At 43.9% G+C, this 17,110-nt stretch overlaps 1 protein-coding gene across 4 annotated transcripts in view; it reads left to right on the top strand.

Moving 5' to 3' along the window:
* PDE1C (phosphodiesterase 1C) overlaps nt 1–17,110 on the top strand; it is a 336,024-nt gene that overhangs the window by 59,858 nt on the left and 259,056 nt on the right. Inside the window, exon 1 of one of the 4 annotated variants that reach the window (XM_083468113.1) lies at nt 6,427–6,806. The exons of 2 other annotated variants lie outside the window; for them this stretch is intronic. In XM_083468113.1, the coding sequence (XP_083324239.1) occupies nt 6,722–6,806 (85 nt within the window). In that variant the 5' untranslated portion in view covers nt 6,427–6,721. Of the gene's footprint in view, nt 1–6,426; nt 6,807–17,110 lie in introns of those variants that run through there. One more of the 4 variants, XR_014517663.1, reaches the window with a different exon arrangement.

The raw sequence follows: 17,110 nt of genomic DNA, 5'->3' as shown, positions 1-17,110 counted from the left end.
ACTGTGGTCTAAACCACTGAGCCTCTTGGTCTTGCCGATCAGAAGGTTGGCTGTTCGAATCCACATGACGGGGTGAGCTCTCGATGCTTGATCCCAGCTCCTGCCAACCTAGAAGTTTGAAAGCATGCCAGTGCAAGTAGATAAATAGGTACCACTGCGGTGGGAAGGTAAACGGTATTTCTGTGCGCTCTGGTTTCCATCACAGTGTTCCATTGCACCAGAAGCACTTTAGTCCTTCTGGCCACATGACCAGTCTGTGGACAAACGCTGGCTCCCTTGGCCTGAAAGCAAGATGAGTGCCGCAACTCCATAGTCACCTTTGACTGGACTTAATCGTCCAGGGGGTCACTCCCAGGGCCATTATGACAAGCACTCTCCCCTCACAGGCCATTAAACCCAGAGTCTAAAATTATCTGAATATACCACAAGCATTGGCTCTTGTACATAAATTTGTAGATTGTCCTTTTCAAAGCAAGTGCCTTCCCTTCCTTACTCAGTGAAAGGGAACACTGGCAACTACTCTGTTTTTCTTACCCAGTGGGCAAAGCAAGTGTGACGTTGAATGTAGCCTAATGGAAAACGGGTACTTGGTTCTTGCCCAAGGAGGACCTACTGTGTTGAGTTAAGGCCTGTATCTTCCCTGTCCAAGTCCAACAATAATTTTCAGAGCTGGCACCAGAGGAGTGCCTGTATTCATCTGGCAGAATAGGGATAATTGACTTAGCTCTCGGCTGATTTCAGTCCATCGTGAATTACTGGGTTCTTAAATATGACAATGATGTGGCTGACAAGTCTGATATGGAACGGAATGAAATGCTTTGGTTGGAATCCATCGCATCGTTAATTTTAATCTCTCCTTCCCATTTGCCATGTTTCCCCCCGACTCTCATCTAATGCCGTTATGAATTAAATGGGTGACTGCACCAAGTGAAAAATCTGAAGTGACAGAAGCAACAGGCACTTCTGTGGGCTCTGTGGAATGTTTCATTAGCATTTGGCATGGAAGAAAATGGTCATCTTTGGAGTAAGTAACAGGAAAGCAAACTTAAAACAGCTGAGCATTAGAAAAAAAAATTGTACTGCCTTCCGGCTATTCTGTGTAAAACCAAATACCACTGAAGTAGAATGTATTTTCCTGATGAAGTCATCCTAACATCCAGATGGTGTGTTTCTAGGGGAGGGGAAAGACTCTCAGAATCTCTCAGGCACGGATCTCACAGTTGCCATAACCAGTCTGAAAAGGGTGATCACATTAGCTAGCTAAAAATTATCATAGCATAATTACAGGGATTTCAGTTCATCTTTCCTGAGGAGCTCTTCCCCGGTTTAAGGTCTATTCATGTCTGAGGACATTTTGGAGAGCTTAAGGCATGAGGTTTGATTCCAGAAGTTTACAGGATTAATTTTATAGGGAAATGTAATCCCTCGATAAATCACCCTGGTTATGGATTCTTCTAAATCTCTCTCTCTCTCTCTCTCTCTCTCTCTCTCTCTCTCTCTCTGTCACACACACACACACACACACAGAGAGAGAGACAGACACACAGACAAAACCACATTAGGTATACAGTGGTACCTCGGGTTACATACGCTTCAGGTTACATACGCTTCAGGTTACAGACTCCGCTAACCCAGAAATAGTGCTTCAGGTTAAGAACTTTGCTTCAGGATGAGAACAGAAATCGTGCTCCGGTGGCACAGCAGCAGCAGGAGGCCCCATTAGCTAAAGTGGTGCTTCAGGTTAAGAACAGTTTCAGGTTAAGCACGGACCTCCAGAACAAATTAAGTACTTAACCCGAGGTACCACTATACTGTTAGCGTTTCATGGAAAAATAACATGGTTGCCACTAGTCACTTTGAGGTAACGTTTACTAGCTAAAATTGATGGTGTGAACTTGCTTCATGATGCATAAATGGCAAATGCCTTCTAGTCATGCAGAATGTCCCCAAGCCTCCTGTTCTGATTGGGACCAACTGCCCAGTTAGAATCAGAATTTTAAAACTGGTGTCTCTATTGCCAATCTGAAAAGACATCACAGGAGGATGGTAGCAAACACTGTTGAATGGAATCAGCAGGTTCACCCTCCTGTGTCTCTCTCATGGTCATCTAGGTCATCCAGATAGTTGTTCAGAATGGTCTCAGTGCCAATACTGGACTCAAACTCTGATTAAAATAGGCCTGGAAAATTGGTTTCATCCAAGAGAACCTGGGTCTGATTCTGGAAACTTTCTCAGGAATAGGGCATTTGGTACTGCTCTGTAGTTATTCAAATCTTCAGTGCCCATGGAAGGTTTCTTCTGGAGAAGCCTCACCACAGCCAGTGTAAGGCAACACAGGGCCACTCCCTTTCACAACAAGGCATTTATAACCTCTTTGGTCCAACCAAGCTCTTCCTTCCCTGATAGATTTTGAAAGCAATGAAGGCCAAGGACCCAGAACGCAAGTGGGCCAATTAACCCAACCTAGCACCTTGCCCACATCCTCAAGCCACATAAAATGAAATTCATCTATCAATATCACACCAGACAGCATTCTAGACATCTCCACAGATTCACTGGCTATAACTGCGGAACCTAAATCACGATGGATACAAGTGATTTCATCCTCAAAATGATTTTCAAACTAGCCACAGTGAGCCACTGATAGTTCCAATATTGTGGGAGGGCCAATGGAAAGTTCCAATGCACCTCATTTTGAGATGGGTCTAGGGTCAAGTCAGTGTTGGCTTTACAGTGGTACCTCGGGTTACATACGCTTCAGGTTACAGACACTTCAGGTTACATACTCCGCTAACCCAGAAATAGTACCTCGGGTTAAGAATTTTGCTTCAGGATGAGAAGAGAAATCATGCTCCAGCGGCGTGGCAGCAGCAGGAGGCCCCATTAGCTAAAGTGGTGTTTCAGGTTAAGAACAGTTTCAGGTTGAGAACGGATCTCTGGAACGAATTAAGTACTTAACCCGAGGTACCACTGTACTTGAAATGTAACGCCTATTTCCGAGTGGGTGAAGTTTGCATTTTGAGTCTCCCTCCCTCCCCTCTCAAACTTCATTAGCACTGCTAATTAAATGGCCTCTACATCTAAATTAGGGATGTGAATGGAATGCATTTGCTTTAGGCTTTCGGAAAATGGGCTGGTAGATCTTTCATTCCTTTGACCCTCTCTCTCCAGAACACCAAACTGTCCCCTACTGGTGACCACTTATACACAACAACAACAATAATAATTTATTTATACCCCGCCCATCTGGCTGGGTTTCCCCAGCCACTCTGGGCGGCTTCCAACAGAATATTAAAATACAATAATCTATTAAACATTAAAAGCTTCCCTAAACAGGGCTGCCTTCAGATGCCTTCTAAAAGTCTAGTAGTACATACCTTCCCCTGCTTCCAATACGCAGACACATCCTGACTCTAACACATGCATTCTCAAATCTCAGAACCTTGAAGAAAAAGCCCCCATCCAGCACACAGATCATGCTACCACCTGCCATGCCTCCTGTGTTATGTGCCTATGAATGGTGCCCATGATCTCACCAGCTCACCATTCCCCAGCAACTCTTGTCTCTCACCAAGGTCACACAAACACGGTTCTTGGTGTTTCTCTTTCACGCCCAGGAATCGATCCCACCAACAATTGGACCCTAGTGTCTCCCTAGGGGAGCACTATTGTGCTTGTGTCCCCCTGGACTTCCCTGGTTGGCCACTGCAGGAAACAGCATGCTGATCGACATAGATTTTTGGTCTGATCCAGTAGGCCTCTTCTTTCAGCATTAACTCTTTTGCTCTAACACATCCTCCTCCCTCTGTAAATTCAATTAAAACAGCCTCCTTCATCTTGGGCAATTAAATTTCTGCATGAATTTAGTGCACTGTTGATAGGCAACATGATTACACCTTGCATTTATTAAACTGCTACATTGTCTTGCATCTCAAAGGATCCAAACATGTTTAGTGAACAGTCCACATGAAGCATTGTGTGATGCTAAAGGGCAGCCACGGGGCATTTAGCAGTGAAATTGCCTAAGATTGAAGAGCGCAGTTTAAAGAATGTGTCCTGAGAGAAAGCACTGAGATAAGGAAAGTGAATTTGTTTTGGAGCTGCGGGACCTGAGCCTGCTAGGGGAAGGGAGAGACGTTGTTCGGATTCAGCAGAAAATAACTACCGTATTTTTTGCTCTATAAGACTCACTTTTTCTCTCCTAAAAAGTAAGGGGAAATGTGTGTGCATCTTATGGAGCGAATGCAGGCTGCACTGCTATTCTGCTATCGCAGAAGGATTTCACTGCACAGCGATCCCTCTTGTTATTCTGGCTTCTGAGATTCAGAATATTTTTTTTCTTGTTTTCCTCCTCCAAAAACTAGGTGCGTCTTGTGGTCTGGTGCGTCTTATAGAGCGAAAAATACGGTAAATGCAACCAGCAACCAGCATGAAATCAAGTTTAGACTATTCTGTACTTTGCATATTCTGAGGAGAGTTTGTTTCATGGCTTCTTTTTTTATGAAGTGGTAAATTCACTGTTTAGGTGACCTAGAAAACGACTTGGGGAAAAAAACAACAACAACCAGAGAAGGATAGCAAGAGCAGCACTTTAAAACAGCCTCATTCTTTGCATCTTTCAAAAGATACTTAATGTTGTAGAACACCCACTGTGCTGAAGTTACTGCAGGTTTACAGATGGGTGAATTGAGGGGCACGTGTTTAATGACAAGGCTCAGATAGTGCTTTATTTATAGAGAAAGGTTTTTTTCTATAAGGTGCCAGGCTGCCCTTATAATTTAAGACGGAGAATTGTGGGTAACACGTTTAGAAGCTGTAGCGGGTGCAGAAAATTGTACCGTAACTCTTGGCTGGGTTGTCACTATTGCCTTCCTTGCAATCTCAACTCAAGGTGCTTCAAAAACCCTTATTTGGGGAGACCCTGCAACATTTGCGTGGCCCAAATCATTCCCTACTGTCCCATTATGCAGTCCTTTCTCCCCCCCCCCCCGAATTGTCTCTTAGCAATCTCCTATGTGCAAGACCTCAATAAACTCTCACAAGAAACCCAAAGGCAAGATTTGGATGTGGAGGGCAGATTTTTTCTATAGCTGAAGTGGGCAATGTGAACATGAAGGAGAACCACCCTACTAAAGAGTGTAGGATGAAAAGGTCACTGAGTTACCTCCTCATGAAATGGGCTGGGCAGGATGCTCATATTAATTGGAATGGCTCAAAAGCCTAGCAGGTATCTTGGGTAATGAAACCAGGGCAATCTTTGGGGTTGTAATCGTATTTCACAGCTCTTTTCCTTGTGAAGGAGTGGTTAAGGGTGACTAAGGTTAAATTCAGAACATGAGGTCTTCTGTTCTGGTCCCACGGGTCATAATGGGGTCAGTGCAGCAAGGCAGACCAGTCATTACAGCACCAAGGAGAGCTCCTAATATGACACTTCCTCCCAGTAATGTCTGGGTCAAGGCTGAAGCATTTTAGACCTTCACATCCAGACCCCTTCTCATGTCCCACTCCTCCTGGAACCTAGTACTCTATCCCTCTATGAATGTATGCCAAACAAGATGCCTGCATTGGCTCACAAGATCTGTAGAATGTGATGTCCTTAGAGATGAGTGTGATGGTCAACCCATGGGCTGCAGTATCTGGTCCAGGTATGGGCACCTTTCACATCTCAGTCCTGGGGGGGGGGTGTCTCTGGTTCAGTGGGGGTGCTCTGGTCCTAAGGAGGTCAGCTCCACAGCCTCTGTATCTGGACTGCAGGTCCTGACCATAGCTGTCAACCTTCCCTTTTCCCCACTGCTTCCCACTGCTATCCCAGATTGTTAGATATCCCGTAGACTGTCCCCAGGGCAGGTGAGGCTGCTGATCCCTTAATTTTGAGGCTGCAATCCCTTATTTTCAAATCTGAAAGTTGACGGCTATGGTCCCGACACTCTTAGACCTTTTAAGGATTTGAATTGAAGATAGGGAAAGGCATGCCTAGGATGGAAATAAAGGAGCCTTCTCACTGTCTGGATCTGCTTACCATGTCATGAAGATCCTGTGATCCCAAAAAATCACAGGCTTGGGCACATGGCAACAGTGGGGTGGGGAGGGAAGTTACCATTTTTAACTACTTTCCTTTAACACATACATTCAGAAACTTCATATGGAGACCTTTAGGCAAGTGAAGAGAACTTGTTTATACCACTTTGGGTCCAGGGGGGTCTAGAAACTCCTTGCCAAGGTACAGTCAGGAGCCGATTAGGCTGCAAATCTTCAAAGATCCCTTGGATTGAGGCTTATAGAGGCTCTGATTCCCACAATCTGCTTCTATCCCAGCAGCGCTGAATGTTCCATACTGTTGTGCCTAGAGCTCCTCCACATTTCTGCGACATGCACAGTTGATTTGTTTGGCTCAGCGGTGTTACACTAATTGCTGCTGGATTTCAGATCCCAGCGTCTCTAACTAGTGGTTAAAACCTCTTGAGTAGGTATGTCAGTAACATGCTGCTGTGACATTCTTAGGGGGTGGAGAATTACTGCTGGGCATGTCTCTCTCTCTCTTGGATCCAGCATTGTGCATTCAGAGATGTGTGAAGTCAGTGGTGAGTGCTGCCGAAGGGAGAGATTCAAGGGCAACTAATTGCCTGCTTAGAAAAGCTCTCATCCCACAAGGGGAGAATTGCTGCTGCTGCTGCTGCTGCTGCTGTTCTTGCTGCCTAGAACACTCACCAGCAAGATCATCATGACAGAGGCAAGCAACAGAAAAGAAGGATTTAAAAAATGCCGGAGTGCCACCTTCAGCATTGATGGCTATAGCTTCACAATTGGTGAGCCCCTTTGTGTGGGTGTTTCTTCTTCTTCGCTTATCTTTTTGTCTCAAGTAGGAAACGGGGGGGGGATGAGGGGGGCTTGTCCAAGATGCCTCTTGGAAGATGCTTCTACCCTCCTGTAACTTTTGCTTTGCTCTGTCCCTCCTGCCGCTTTGTTGACTTCCTTTTATTCAGGAAAGGTGCCTTGCCCTGAAGCATCGCGCTTTTGTAATGTTTTGGGCATTGCTTTGGCAAGAGGTATGCAGAACTTTTGTTTCGTTGGCAGCCCTTATCTCAGGAAAGCCTGTGTTTTTGGGATTACATATTGTCAACTTGCTTGCTGCATTTCCTTCCTACAAGCTCAGGAGCACAGAAGCTGTCTGTGTGTGTGTGTGTGTGTGTGTGTGTGTGTGTGTGGAGTTTCTTTGTTTTTCCTTACTTGTGAGTTTTAAGTAGCTAACCAAGCTTCTGTAAACCCATGGTCACTGGCACAGCAAACCAGATCTTTCCTGAAATTGCCCTCATACCACGTAAACAGAAATGAAGCGGAACTGGAAATGGAAAGAGAAGACACACACAAATCACATCCATTCTCCTAGGTCCCTGCTGTAAACAGTGGCTCATTTCTAAAAAGAGGTTAGTGTGGAAAACATGCCTTCTGCTTGCACCTGATCCCAAAGACCTGGAGGCTGGTTGTGGTTACTGAAGTGCTGGAATACACTCTGCACAAGCTCAGATGAACGTTGATCTTGGCAATCATTTCAGTACTCCAAGAGCATTGACAAAAGGGTCCAGAACTGAGCCATGCCTCATATCAAGCCCTCTAAGGTGGACTGGGCTCTTTAAACCTAAGACCACTTTGTCCCACTCTGTCTTTTTGATGGAGAGGGGGAACAAAATTGCTCAGAGCCACAGGTCCTTCCTCCTTCCTCCTTTCTTTTCCCTTATCAACCCCACTGTACAGTAGTTAGACTCCTAGGGTGAATTAATCAGGCTGTTCTTTTGAAATTTTACATCTGACTGAACTCCACTATGCAAATCTCTGCAAACCTTAACAAAGCAAGCTATCTTGCTGACTTAATTTTAGTTTGCAATCCGAGTGGCCTATTTATGAAGAACAAATTCACTTTTATGCCTTCTCCTATATCTAATGGCCAGCTGCTGATTGTGTTGTGCTTATTCTTTGCTTCTGTGGATTGATGTTGATGTAAATAGCACGGGAGCTTCAGGCTAGATGGAGAGCTTAAAGGTTCTCGGTGGCATGCAAGAACTTTTGTCATGGTCTTTCTGCTGTCTTACACGCTGCATTCTACAGTTATTAAAAATAATGCCTTCTGTGGGAGTCACTTGAACATCAGAACATGTGCTTTGGGGGGGGGCGGGAATTGTTGGAGCTGCATGGAATTGACAGTTTCTTTCTCATGTAGGAATCTGAGGATTAATATTGTGTGTGTGATCTTGAACTGAATACTAAGGCAACAATCCTATACACACTTACCTAAGAATAAACTCCATCGAAAACAGTAGGACTTACTTCTGAGTATGGGTTACACTGTAAATAGGGGTTATGCATCAAAGACTAGATGGTCTAGATAAATCATGCTCCTTCAAACATGATGTATTAGGATGACTAAAGTGACATGTTTATAATTGCATTATTTTGGAGTTTCTATTTTTGGGCTGTTGAGGTAGCCATGGGTCATGGCTTTCAGCACACTCCACTGATTTCAGGGAATGGGGAGTTAAGCCTGTGCCTAATTCTCCTATTAAAACCAAGGATATGTACTGTCTGATGCCCTCTGTGTTTACTCAAAAAGTAAGCACCTTTAAACTAAAGTGGGACTTACTCTCAAGAGTGTGCACATAAGACTGGAACCCAAACAGCACAATCCTGTGCAATTTGACTCAGATGCAAGGCCCGTTGTGTTCACAATGTGTCTTACCTCTCGGGTCTGTATGTGCATATGATTACAGTCCAAAGTGCTTAATTTTGGCTAGATCATGCCTATGGTTAAAGTTAAATTCTTATGTATATACAACCCACGCCAAGTATCTGCCTTTTACTTAACACCCTCGTTGAGTGTGGTTGGAATATGTCCTTGAACTGATAAGGACTCTTGCTTGCCTGGCTGCAGGATAGAGAGGGTTGTGTGTGTATGTGTGTGTGTGTGGTGGGGAATGAGCCTGCTGTGCAGAAGTAAAGTTTTCATTCATTGCTCTACGCACCTTTTTGCCCCTGCCCCCTGCCCATGTGCTTGCCAAAAGGGAAGGCTGTCTAAAGAATTCCCCCCATATCTGCTCTAACTGGATGCCCACCTCAGTTAGGATCAAGTCTTTGCGTGGGCTACGCTGCCTTTATAGCATCAAGATCTTTGCCTGCCTGCCTGCCTGCCTGCCTGCCTGCCTGCCTGCCTGCCTGCCTCTTCTCATCCCTCTGAACTTTGCAGTCAGACAGCCCCGAGCAAGCTTGTCACATTCAAGTTGGAAGGAACTCTAGCGGATAAATTTAGCAGCTCGGAAGAGAATGCAAACACAAGTGGGACATTTATGCTTCCAAAAAGAAAAGAATCGCAAAAACTACGGGCCAGACTCACCCTTTCTCTAGAGTGACCAATATGGGCGTTTAATTCACAACAGACTTGTGTGGCAAGCTTGACACAAGGCCACCAGTGAGCTTTGTAGTTGGATAGTGGTATGAACTTGGCTTCTTGCATCCCGGGCTACCATGTTGCCAGTTTCTTTATAGCATCCCAGCTCAGCTGATTTCAGGGCCAGCAATGTTATCTGGCAGATTGATGCAAGTGAGTCAGGGAGCAGCAGCGACTGCTGTGTACAACACACAGTCTATCTTATGTCCCAGCGTAGGGTGGTGGCAGTTGTGGAGAATCTTTTCCTGCCCTTTAAGCAGCACAATGTCTTGAGCAGCTCAGATTCATATGTGATGCTGAAGGACATCTGACAGCCATCTCATCCCATCTCCTCAAATGAGGCAGACTTTCCCCCAAGCACACATTTTTGCTGGTAGATTAACTTTGGGTTTCCTTAACTTTTGATACCTGGGTTGAAACAGGAGGCATACTTCACTTTAATTCTCAAATATCTATCTCTCTTTCTATCTTCTCCACCTCCCAGAACAATAGACAAGCATTCAGACAATATATGTTCACAAATGGGAAAGAGCGTGGGGTGAGGAGATATGGGAGGCAATTTCAGCAGCTATACTTTCTAGGATGTTATCTTCCCTCTCCTTGCTTACCTGTCTCTGTGGTGCTCTTTCCTGGTAACACCCCCCCCCCCGTTGCTGAAGCGGAGTAGGGTTGGGTTGGGTTGGGTCATTTGTGTCTCAAGGCGACGTACCTGCTAGGGTTCTAGGAAGAAAAGTGTGAGTGATGTGCTCTTGTTCCTATGTGTGTTGTGAGGTTGGTCTGTACTACTATTACTACTACTACTACTACTAATTGTACCCTGCCCATTTGACTGGGTTGTCCCAGCCACTCTGGGTGGCTCCCAGCATATACAAAACCATAATGAAACATTAAAAACTTCCCTATACAGGGCTGCCTTCAGATGTATTCTAAAGGTTATATAGTTACTTATCTCCTTGACATCTGCTGGGAGCGCATTCCACAGGGCAGGCACCACTACCCAGAAGGCTCTCTGCCTGGTTCCCTGTAACCTCACTTCTCACAGTAAGGGAACCACCAGAAGGCCCTTGAAGCTGAACCTCAGTGTCTGGGCTGAACGACATTGGTGGAGACGATCCTTCAGGCAGAAAGATCTGAGGCCGTTTAGGACTTTAAAGGTCAGCACCAACACTTGGATTTGTGCCCAGAAATGTACTGGGAGCCACTGTAGGTCTCTCAAGATTGGTGTTATATGGTCCCAGCAACCACTCCCAGTTACCAGACTGGCAGCCGCATTCTGGATTAGTTGTAGTTTCTGAGTCATCTTCAAAGGTAGCCCCACGTAGAGTGCACTGCAGTAGTCCAAGCGGGAGATAACTAGAGCATGTACCACTCTGGTGAGACAGTCGGCGGGCAGGTAGGGTCTCAGCCTGCATACCAGATGGAGCTTTGTGTGAAAGGTGCTCTTTCTCCTTCTTTCCCATCTTCAACACCCACCTTGTGAACTCTTTAAGTATGCATGACACAAAGCCAGAAAGCTTTGTCCCCAAGCTACATACTCTTTTACTTGAGTTATTTTCACTTTCTTTTGGAGGTGTGCTGTGATTGGGTGATGAGTTGCATACCATCCTGGATTCGGTCTTAGTGATGTGGATGAGACAATTCTCTTTGGAATCTATGCCTAAAATAAAGACATACAAATAATGACAATTTTAAAATACGAAATACACATAGAAAAAAGAAACAATTTCTCTTTAACTTCCTAGCCTCTAACACCTCCTGATTCTACCTATGTAAAAGTATTTAATCATAGAAGTATTAATACTAAAACTTGTTTATGAAAACATTGTAACACACCTCCATGAGGGAATCTGGTTTTCCAGTGCTTATGTCTCCTACGCTTAACTTATGATTGATGGATGTTTTAATTACCCATACAAAAGTAAATTAAATCTGAAATCAGGCAGGCGCCTTAACTGCACTCTTTTTGGTGCCTGCTAAAGGCATATTTGTTTAGGCAAGTCCATCCAGAAATGTAGAATGTTTTTAGCCTAGTGTTGATTTTATTTTATTTTTTGAATGCTTCAAAAAGTTGTTTTTAATCATTTTTGCTGATAATTTCATTTTTTTTATTTTTGTAAACCTTTAAGGTTTTTTTTTTTATTAACAATCAAGTGACAAATAAATGTTGTGAAATAAATAAAATAAATATCATAACAAACCAAATCTTCTGGTACAAATTCCGAATATTTTATGCTTTACATGCCTTCAGTTTTATTTTGGCAATTGTTCATGGGCAGGAAACTTGTGAAAGTTTTTAGGGGGGGGAGCTGACTGGCAATTCCCCCCCTCTTTTTCCTGTTTTCAAACTTTTTTTCAAGCTTATTTTTACCAGCTATCTCCTGCTAGCCTAGCCCCATATCCCCCTTGAAATAACTCTGTGTCATGTAAGAGCACTGCCCCAAAGGAAGGGATGGGGCAGAATGTTGATTTAGTTCACACTTAAAGGCAAACCTACCAAATTTATACTTGAGGGCTGCCATACGTCTGGAGTTTTCTGGACATTACCAGGATTTCAAAGGCAGAACTGATGTTTGCTACGCCTTGTCTTGGATCAATTTAGGGGGTCTTTCTAAAAAAATAAAGTTCAACAATTTTCGGATGCCCTAGTTTTTACTTATTGAAATATGGCAACCCTATCATACAATCCACAACAATATGTGGACCGAAACACAACAATCTTTTGAAATTAAGCACATCTCTAAACTTTGCAAGTACAAAAATGCATATACTAGAGTCATGAAAATAAGTGCTGGCGGACTAATTAAAAAAATAAATAAATCACAAACGGAGAACTGAACTAAACTGAAGATTAGAAAAATAAGAAACAGAAATTGACAGATTTGGCCATCGCTATCCAGGGGCATTGTGGAGGAGAAATGATAACTATCAAAAGGAACTCTACGGAAACTAAGACTTTGGGTGGCAGCTTGGTTAAAGAAAGAAAAGCAGGGGAAAGGAGATTGCAATTTTGGGAATTCCTTATAAAGTATTTCCAAATTTTTGCCTCCACTCCAAGGTTTGCCCCCAAATTTTGAGCTGGAAGCTAGGCAAGTTGATCTTTCAGATCAGCCCCTCAACCCCATCAAATTAAATAGCACCACTACCAGGAAGTAGAACAACAAAGACCCTTGTCGTTCTGCCCGGGCACTGAGATCCAGCTCTGAGGGCCTTCTGGCAGTTCCCTCTTTGTGGGAAGTGAGGTTACAGGGAGCCATGCAGAGGGCCTTCTTGGTAGTGGCGCCTGCCCTGTGGAACGCCCTACCAGCAGATGTCAAGGAAGTAAACATCTGTCAGCCCTGTACAGGGAGGTTTTTAATGTCTGAGTTTTTAATGTTTGAGTATTTTGTTGGAAGCCACCCAGAGTGGCTGGGGAAACCCAGTCAGATGAGCGGCATGAAAATAATAAAACCACCACCACCACCTTTACTATTAATACTGGTAGAGGGCCATTGGACCAGTGTACATGCAGGTCCCACTATCCAAACTTGCTTATTAAACAAGAATTCACTTATCCAAACATGAGGAATTAGTACCCAAACCTTGCTGTATACAGATTCAGATATCCAAACAGCCAGACCTGTGTGTAGCACTGTAAACAAATAAGCAGCTTTAAGAAAGCTTTTTTTTTTTTGTTTTGCTGGTTCGCAACAGCCATTTTGCCAGAAAACATGGTGGGGAGCAGGGTGGGAGGGAGGGAGAGAGATCGGACAAATAAGAGAGCAGTTTTTCCTTCCTTGTTTGCCTTTTGCAAAGTTTCAAAGGGTTTTCCTGGATTGCCCCCCCCCCCAATTTGGGGGTCAAAATTCCATGGTCAGGAATGCATGAGAAATTTCCCCATAGGAATCAATGTAAATCGTTGACTCATTATACAAACACTTGCCTAACAAACAACGCATTGTGTTCAGATAATAAGACCCGTGTGTAGTGTGATACGCCTTCTTTTATGCACCCGACTCTGTGGTCCACATGGTGTGTTCCTTCCATTTCTTTAGGAATGGACTATTTTAGAGCACTAAGTTTATAGACTCACTCTGAGGTCAGAGTCACATGTAGAAGCTCTGCCAATCTAGCCCATGTGTAGGAGGTGAGGGCTGGAGGTCAGCCACTCGCCCACAGATGGTGTGCCAACTTTAGGCATCCCAAATGTTTTTAAAATGTTAGGCAAGGTGTATTTTCTTTGAGTGTGTGTGTGTCAGTCATCAGAGCATTTGTTTGTTGCTGTGGAATATGAAGGTGATCTTTGAGGACTATCCTCACCAAAACAATGCAGAGCATTAGGCAAGTCTAATGAAAGACATTTAAATATATCCTCTTATCTATCTAATTGTCAATATGTTGTTAAAGTAAGTGAGTGATGCCATCCCTCTGAAAACTGTGAAGAGATGTAGGCAGGTGGCTGAGTCCTGCAGATCTAAATTCACAGTAAATTCATATACCAAGCGCACATGATCAATTGCTAGGAGCGAAACACAATAGAAGAGAGTTCTATGAGATTGTAGCTACTCCCGGCCTAGCTTGGCACCCATTCTCTGTAGGCTTCTCTTTCTCAGCTGCTTGCTTCCAAATGACAGGCCTCTTGTGGTGATCCCATCTGTCTTCGCAATGCCCATGGAGCTCTTGATTTTCACAGGGCGAACTCAACCACCTGCCTGCACACCAATGTACAGCTGCCCTATTTGCAATTGCAGTGCTACTGTTTAGAGATGTTGCTAAAGAGCTGAGAGCCTCCGTTGCTCTGTGCAGCTTTTGTAACGTCGGAACGTACTCAACGTTGGTGGCCTGCTGACTGAGAAGTGTTGCAGTGCAAATGGAAGGTGAACTCACTTGGGACCATGTCCGCTTTCAGCATCAGTACGGAGTGGTGCTTGTGGCAGTGAATCACTCTCCTGCAATTGGTGTGATGGTTTGGAAAGTGCCAGGTGCTCTGGAAATAAAGTAAGTAAATGTTTATGAACTGATACACAGCACCTGAATGGCAGAGATGACAGGGAAATTAAGCAATAAGTGGTTGCTCATTTCTAACTAATGTGCCTAGCTGGTCAGTTAATTGGTTGCAATCTTCTTTTTAAAGGCAATTCAGGTTGTTTTGATGAGTTGCATGTTAAAATTTTCAGTTTTATATCTGTATTGATATAAGATTATTTTTCCAAAGATCCAAAATGTAGTTACTTTGGAAGGCAAAGTAGAATTGTAGGCGTACCTTTATGGTGGAATATTAGTTTGCTTGCAATGGGAAAGCACCATGACATCAAATCCAGGTGTGGCAGCAGAAGCTCTGGCAAGGCTTTGGGATTGGTAAGGGTTGGATAAGGCCCATCAAACTCACTACATTGTTGTTGGTTAGCAGTAAGGTGGAAGAGGAAATTGGGATCCAGCATGTTGGATTTTCCTCTGCTACTAACAAGGTCAGATCACCTGCAGCTGTTGATGGCATACAGAAAGGTCATCTCCACTCAAGTCAGTACTTGGCAATGGGTGGCTTTCACATGGCCAGCTCAGCCCATGGCAGCATCAGTGAAAATCCACAGAAGCTCACACTTTGCCCTTTTCGATTTGATGTTAGAGCATTGCTGATCCTTAAGGAAGATTGCTTTATTTGCATTTGACTGACTGGAATGCTCCCTGCGATGTGGTGGACATCAGATGTGTTGGTAGCTGTGCCTGACATCCCATATGGTGGGAATCTGTTGGTGAAAAACATCTTAATCTCTCCAGGTGAGAGGTGGGGAGAGAATGTGTGTGTTGCCCCAGGTGAGAGGCGCGGTAGAAACTGATGTTCTTCCTCCTGTTTTTCTCCACTTACTGGATTGTTCTTATTCAGTGGACTTATCTTTCGGTATATGATTATGGGCTGTTGAATGCTTGAGTGTTTTACTGACGTGAATGGAGTGCTGTGATGGGTGCAAGGAGATTGTGACTGTTGAGAAATTGGGTATGGTGGCAGGGTTCCTTGATTGTATTATTGTGTATTAAGGAGTGGGTTTTTTGGTAAGACATGAGGTTTCCTCCCGATATATAGTGTAATTATGTTGCATTTTGATGCTATCTTGTGATATGTTGTATACAGTTTGCTTTTGTGGTTTTTTATTTACAGTGGTGCCTCGCAAGACAAAATTAATCCGTTCCGTGAGTCTCTTCGTCTAGCGGTTTTTTCGTCTTGCGAAGCAACCCTATTAGCGGATTAGCGGATTAGCGCTATTAGCGGTTTAGCGGCTATTAAAGGCTTAGCGGCTTAGCGGCTTAGCAGCTAAAAGGCTATTAGCGGCTTAGCGGCTTAGAAAAAAGGGGGAGGGAAGCGAAAAAAACTCAAGACTCGCAAGACATTTTCGTCTTGCGAAGCAAGCCCATAGGGAAATTCGTCCTGCGAAGCGCATCGAAAAACGGAAAACCCTTTCGTCTAGCGGGTTTTTTGTCTTGCGAGGCATTCGTCTTGCGGGGCACCACTGTATATTGCTTTGAAATTGCTCAATTATACTACTTAAAATGTGAGTATTATTATCTTCATCACTATTAGCAGTAATAGTGAATGTGGCATTTGTATCATATTTGTTTTGAAATACTGATATTTGTTGAGATAAGTAACCTCCTTCAAGATTTCTGTTGAAACAAAGTGGTATGTAAGTTAAAGAAATTTTAAAATGCCCTTCGATGTATTGGGTTCATATCTTGGTGCTTTTAGACTTGACTATAGCCATTAACACCCAAATGTCCTGCTTAATTGCCATGTAAGCAGCTCCAAGTCGTTCACCAGCTGTGGTCTTTTCTAGAAGGAGCAGATTAGGCCAGAGATATCCATGCCCTGATGAAACCCAGGTAGACTACTGCAACGCTTTAGATGTGGGGCTGCCTTTGAAGACTGTTCAGAAACATTAATTCCAAACAGCAAGACTGTTAAGTTGCCTACTATCTTGCCAGTTTAAAAAAGAACACCAGTGGCACAATTCAAGGTGCAGGTACTGACCCATAATGCTCTAAATAGCCAAGGACTAAATAGTACATGGCCCCTTATGAACCAATGGGATCCTGGCTTTGCAAAGGGATATCCGACACTTCCTATTTCCAATCAAACACAGCAATTTTGAAATAAAAAATTCCTTCCAGTAGCACCTTAAAGACCAACTAAGTTAGTTCTTGGTATGAGCTTTCGTGTGCATGCACACTTCTTCAGATACACGTGTGTATCTGAAGAAGTGTGCATGCACACGAAAGCTCATACCAAGAACTAACTTAGTTGGTCTTTAAGGTGCTACTGGAAGGAATTTTTTATTTTGACTATGGCAGACCAACACGGCTACCTATCTACTACAGCAATTTTGGTGAGACCAGAGACAGGCAAATAAGGACCAAACTAGACAGGACAAAGGCAGACCCCTTTCGTGTAAAGCTGGATCTGCCCCCAAATCAAGAGCGGGTACACAGGTGTTTGTGTGTGTGTGTGTGCTAATTCCCTCACCTGTCACCCCCCAGGACTTTTCTTTTTGGCTTAGCCCTGCTGTCACTGGCGAATGGGGAAGTAAGTGGCAGGCAGGAAGATGATCCACTGCCTTCACTTCAGACCCATTTGCTATTAAAAATAAGACTTCCACACCCCTACTTCATACGTGATTGGCCAGATTTGGGTTTAAACCAACAGCT

The sequence above is a fragment of the Podarcis liolepis genome (genome assembly GCF_965112155.1).
Source record: "Podarcis liolepis genome assembly, chromosome: 12".
Lineage (NCBI taxonomy): Eukaryota > Metazoa > Chordata > Lepidosauria > Squamata > Lacertidae > Podarcis > Podarcis liolepis.
The sequence above is the reverse complement of the archived record's forward strand: the minus strand, read 5'-3'. Positions and strand labels throughout refer to the sequence as shown.